Consider the following 6,456-nt stretch of genomic DNA (forward strand, 5'->3'; position numbering starts at 1 on the left):
TTGTAGGTTGCTAACTGTTGTAGTGGAATGTTGCCAAATTCATATAAAATTTAGTAAAAATAAAATATTAATATATATGATGATATTATAAGATTGACAACTATTTTGACAACCTCTCATCCGAGATACTCTCATGAGCACTGTGCCAGCATATTTGAGTGCGCTCAAATGCAATACTTTTCATGAAGATTTACATTTAACCATACAGTTTTATATTTTTACAATTCTGTCAGATGTTAGATTATGTATCTTATTTTCAGTATGTACCAAACAAAACTAAAATGAATACACTGATTGCAAATTATGTGGTCTATGATGAACATAGAAAGAATTGCCGAGTTCCGGACTTCGATACTTGATAAATACCTTGTGTTCTTAAAAGCCTCCTAAGTACTACTAATTTGGAGCATTTTTTCGATATATGGATACAAAAAATGAAATAAATTATTTATTATGAATTGCTGCTTCTTTGATCCAATTGGAAATTCTTGTACCTCTATATAATAAATGTGTTACATGTTTAGTTGCCTGTGAGTGGGGGTGACACAGTTCGTTGCAAATATTTGAGAGAGATATAAAACATGGGGAGAGCACCTTGCTGTGAGAAAGTAGGTCTCAACAGAGGGCGATGGACAGCCGAAGAAGACGACATTTTGACAAAGTATATTCAGGCCAATGGTGAAGGCAAATGGAGTTGTTTACCCAAGAATGCTGGTAGTATCTTGTTACATTTATGCTGCATATAGTGAGTGACTTGCTGTTTTATGCATGTATGATACTAATATATGCTTTGTTGATCATGTCATTAAGGATTACTGAGGTGCGGAAAGAGTTGCAGACTGAGATGGGTTAATTACTTGAAATCAGACCTCAAGAGAGGCAAATTCTCTACTCATGAAGATGAAACTATCATCAAGCTGCATTCTTCCCTGGGAAATAGGTCAGTCATACTCTACTGATAGATCTTCTAAACTGGATCCCTGACCATATACAATTCATGATCGATGAATGCATCTTGTGTAGCTGTGTGAGTAGATTAATCCTACATTGTCGAGGACTAAACAGAAAAGTTCATTCAAGAATTCAGATCAAATATCAGATGTCAACTGTATTTTGCTTTAACTAATTACACTCCCTTAATCAATTTCCTTAATTTACCTAGTAAAGTATAACAGCTTCTCCTCGGATCAGTTGAATAAATTCCTTAATATACACTGTTTAAAGAGTAGAATTATATTTAAGTCTGTCCCTGAGACAATTGATTGGATTGGATATTGTTAGTGCGCTACCCTCACGGTCTCACCTTTAAAAGAAAAGACATATTTAATTATTAGCCGTATTTAATCATCCTTTTCCTTTGGGTCCGAAAAATCTAATTTGGTCTGTGATATTCTTAGGTGGTGCTTAATTGCCAGTCATCTACCGGGTAGAACAGACAACGAGATAAAGAATTACTGGAACTCGCATTTGAGTAGAAAATTGTATAATTATCGAAAAATCATCCAAGAACTGAAACAACAAGAGGTTGTCGTGGAACAACCACTCAAGTCGAGGAGCACTAATATTGCTCCCAAGACTCGAGTCATCCGGACATGTAAATCCGCAACGAAGAAGAAGAAATCCAAGTTTCCCACTAAACTTGGTAATCCAGCTCCAAAGAAATTGGAAGTAACTAGTTCTAGTCAAGAAGTAGACAACGGTGCAGGCACGGGGATTTTGCCAGCTATGGATGATATTTCATTGGACTCTGATGACTTCAGTAACATCGTATTTGATGGTTTAGTGGTGTGTCCCGCTGAGGCCCCTAATTTCCAAATGTCAAACCAACCAGGAGACAAGAATGGTGAGATAATGTTAACCAGTGATGACGTGGAAAATTGGCTCATGGGAGACAATGTTACAGTGCAGTCAAAAAATGAGCTAAATATTTGTAATGGCGGTGCACCAAGTTTATATCTGAATGATGAGTTTGATGCTCTGGGAGAAGATTGGGATAATTTAAATTTGAATGATAAAGTAGAGCAATTTGAAGAAGAGACGTTGTTATCATGGCTGTCGGAGATTAATTATGATAAAGCTAACGATGGTGATTGTATTAGCACTAATTTACAGAGGGAGTCAGACACTGACAAACAAAACGCAACGCTTGAAAATAATGTGAATCCAAATTTATGCATAAATTATGAGTTAGATACTCTGGAATGGGATTGTGGTAGCTTAGATTTGCAAGGAGAGAAATCATGGAATAGTGAAGAACACAAGTCGTCATCATGGCGGTGGGACAGTATTTCCGATGATTTTGATTGGATTAGCGCAACGCTACAGAGTGAGGCAGACGGTGAACATAAACCAAGTTGCAATATTTAAAACTTATGCCACACCTCTATATCCAAATTATGATGGTATCGATTTAAATGGCGAATTGCAAGGAGAGTAGTTCTGATCAAGGCGTTTATGCTGATTATTTGTATTACCGCTATATCAGACACTTAGTAAGACATTAACAAACAATATTCGCAATGCTTGAATGACTGCTCTGTTAGTACTTATGTAGCTATGATTTGTGTTTGTGAAATAAAACTTTCGATGTACAGTATGTGCTTCTTGATAGGGTATAAGAGACCGGTTAGGATCCAACCTGAATCTAAAGGATATCAGGCTCGATCGATAGACCGAGACCCCCATCTCCCAGAACAGCCAAATGGAGAGACCAGGCCCGGGCCCTTTCCATGACCCGGATCCTGATCCAACCCGGAACCCTGGCCTGATGCCTACCCGAATCCGGATCAGGGCTCAAGCCACCATGAGGGGGATCCCAGCAAACACATTCACATTCCACGACCCTTCCTACGTGGGCACGTGACTATGACAGCTATCAACAACCAATAGCCATAATCCGGATCATTGCAAACCAGATACATTTTAGATGCAACAATTCTACCTCAATCCGGATTGGTATCCATTACACCAGATCCGGATTGGGGGGCAACAGGAGCAGAAATTTTTCTGAAGCAGCCATTCTACCTTAAATCCGGATTGGTATTCATTACACTAGATCCGGATTGGGAGGCAAACAAGAGCAGAAATTTCTCTGAAGCTACTATTTTACCTTAATCCGGATTGGTATCCATTACACCAAATCCGGATTGGGGGGCAACCAGGAGCTTAAATTTTCCTCAAACAACTCTTCTACCTTAAATCCGGATTGGTATCCATTACACAAGATCCGGATTGGGGGCAACCAGGAGCGCAAATTTTTCTAAAGCAACTATTCTACCTCAATCCGGATTGGTATCCATTACACCAGATCCGAATTGGGGGTGACCAGGAGCACAAATTTTAATATCAAGGCAACTATTTAATTCTACTATACTCCCTCACCCATAAAATCTGCATAAGGGAGTGGGGGCAAATAATAGGGTATAGGAGAGACCGGCTAGGATCCAACCTGGATCTAAAGGATACCAGGCTCGATCGATGGACCGAAACCTCCCTCTCCCAGAACAGCCAAATGGAGAGACCAGGCCCGGGCCCTTCCCATGACCCGGATCCTGATCCAACCCGGAACCCTGGCATGATGCCTACCCGGATCCGGATCAGGGCTCAAGCCACCATGAGGGGGGTCCCAACAAACACATTCACATCCCACGACCCACCAAGGAAGGGTACGTGGGCACGTGACTATGACAGCTATCAACAACCAATATACCAGACAAGCATGACGCGTGTCAGGAGGCCGTTAGGACACTCTGAAGGTGGTCCTCCCCTGGACACGTGTAAGCAATCCACCAAAGCCAGGCGTCCTCTGTTCCCAAGATCCAACGGCCCAGATTTGGAGGTAAGTACCCCTAAACTCTACCTTAAGGCTATATATACCCCCAAGGCTGAAGGGTTTAGGGGTTGGAAAATATTCACTCTTACATACTCTCATACATTCAAAAACACACAGCAGCCATCACATATACACACACAGCAGCCTCTAAATTACATAAATATACGTACCTCCATATTCTCCAAAGCCTGTTCTTATTCTCACACCGGAGGCGCCGTGGGAGCCAAACCCCCCTTCCGGTGTTGTTTTGCAGGCGCCCAACCAGCAGCTACACCTCACCCACGCACAGAAGGTCCAGGAACGCCGTCGGACGGAGCCACCCGCTCACCGGAATTATCATTTCTCTTTTTTTTTTGGCTAAATAAGTATGTGCTCTTTAACTACGGTGGGATATCTTATTGGGTCCATGAAACATATGCATGCGCATGCCCCCTGCAGTACTCGTGACTCGTGATTCTCGTGTAGTGCGTCTCCTCACCGTATTTCCTTTTAAGTACTTTCTTTTTTGCTTTGAAAACCCTTGCACCAAGCACCGTTTTTGTCAAGTTTGGCAAAATTATTAGATTCAGCTGATATTCAATTCAAAATTCAAAATGTTAGATTTATTTAACCCGAAATTTTATATTTATCGAGTCCGAAATTTTTAATTTAAATATGTATTTAATTTTCAAACATTAAAATTGTTAAATTTGAATTTAAATTTTAGGTATACCGATCCAAAATCCGATACGAACCCGAAAAAATCAGAATATATATATAATGCTATAATTATATAATTTACATATTATAATACATTATATATACTATAAAATATAAATACATATTATTTTATATACTATAGATTATATATATATATATATTATTGTATAATTTTTATAACAAATTTATTTTTATATACATTTTAGAAATTAACTAATAACAAATTCACTGAAAATTAAATATTATATAATTTAAACGGATGATAAGATAAAAAAATATTTTTTATTGATAAATCTTATTAATTAGGTACCAAATCAGTTGATTTTTATAAGATTGACTATAAATATTTAAACACAATTCAATTCATGATGCGGTGGAATGATTTGAAATGACCCCAATATAAGAACAAAGCACTTGGAATATTAATATATTAAATTAAGAACACAGTATAATACAGTAACCCCTTAATTATTTCATATATAAGAACCCTTTAGATTATTTTCCTTCTTACAAATTGTGTGTTCGATTCCAAACACTTAAAATATTAATATTTATTTAAATTTTCGGATTTTGAATTTTGGATTTTAAATCTAAAAAGGTTTTTTTGCTTTGAACGCACAGTCACGCGGATCCAGCTTCAAAATTAATAGAATCCCCAATTTTTTTAAAAAATCGACGATTAATCGTTAGATGGTAACTTATCAACTCGAATCTGCTAAAATCTCGTTTTTATACTTTCTAATTCTTCACCTTAGTAGAATTATGCAGAATACTACTATGTTGAGATTTTTGCCCAGTATCGAATTAAGAAAATGATTATGTTATTAAAAACTTTGCATCGCTTATTATTTTTCCGTAATTATTATATTTTTGCCCCAATATAAAATTTATTATTATAAAAATAAATATCAACGGGGTCATTTTAAAAATAAATATCTTATGGATATAAATAAAAGTTAAGAAAAAAAATTTAAGAGGGTTGGTTGACCCCATTTGCATGTGTTACTGTTCTAACATATTCTCTCCGTACCATATTATTTTTCCCATTTTGATTTTTTCTACTGTTCGTGATAAGCAATTGACTACTAATTTACGTCTAATTTATAAAATCAAACATAGTCATGAATGATTTTGTTGGATTCGTATTTATGAGTACTTTAATATAATGAAGTTTTTATATTTAATGTTAATACGGTATTAAAGATATTAACAATCAAAAGTATGCATTGAATAATACAAAGAAGAAATGTTTTTAGGCACTGAGGGAGTATATTTTTAACAAATTTTGAACTCTGGAGTAGAGAGGGAACCAGCTAGATATCGTTAAACCTAGAACTCATGAGTGATGTTTTCACAAGATAAATGTAAAACAAGTAAAAAATATATATATTCCGATGAGTAAACAAAATGAGCAAAACGTGAAGGAATCAAAGCAACGTGAAGGGTAGCTGGGTACAACAGTAGAAATGCTAAGCAAAGAAATCACATGGAGAGTTCCCACCTAGACTGAATAGTGCAGGGACAGTGAACTGACGAACATACTGAGTAAAGGTTAAAAATCAACGGTTGTTAAAAATTTCAAGGTACTTGAAGAAACCAAAACGATGGACCCATCCCTGAGTTTGCTTTTGCTGTGCATATACTTACTTTACCATTACACTCTGGGTCCTGTCATTTCAAAGCAGGCCGTCCGTTGATTTAGTGTAGCATTTGCCATGTGTTTGTGTTACAGGGGAGTCTTAATACACGGGTAAGATTCTACGTCGGTTAGAATTGATTCCAAATGAACCTTTTAAATCCGCTGTAATAATGATGTAATTCATGGGTCCTAGGTCCTATTTTTTTAAAATCAATTTCTATCATAAGAATTTCAAGTTCCAGCCAAATCCTAAACTTTTTTGGGGAGTAATATAACTTGGATCATT

The 6,456-nt window shown here is 36.8% G+C and overlaps 1 protein-coding gene across 1 annotated transcript; it reads left to right on the top strand.

Moving 5' to 3' along the window:
- Nucleotides 1-220: 220 nt before the first annotated feature.
- Nucleotides 221-2,596, top strand: LOC141697996 (uncharacterized). The gene is made up of 3 exons (XM_074502585.1): nt 221-714; nt 811-940; nt 1,398-2,596. The coding sequence occupies exons 1-3, from the start codon at nt 582-584 to the stop codon at nt 2,365-2,367; spliced, it is 1,233 nt and encodes a 410-aa protein (XP_074358686.1). The 5' UTR covers nt 221-581; the 3' UTR covers nt 2,368-2,596.
- Nucleotides 2,597-6,456: the final 3,860 nt, after the last annotated feature.

Source organism: Apium graveolens, chromosome 11, assembly GCF_009905375.1.
Source record: "Apium graveolens cultivar Ventura chromosome 11, ASM990537v1, whole genome shotgun sequence".
NCBI classification, from domain to species: domain Eukaryota; kingdom Viridiplantae; phylum Streptophyta; class Magnoliopsida; order Apiales; family Apiaceae; genus Apium; species Apium graveolens.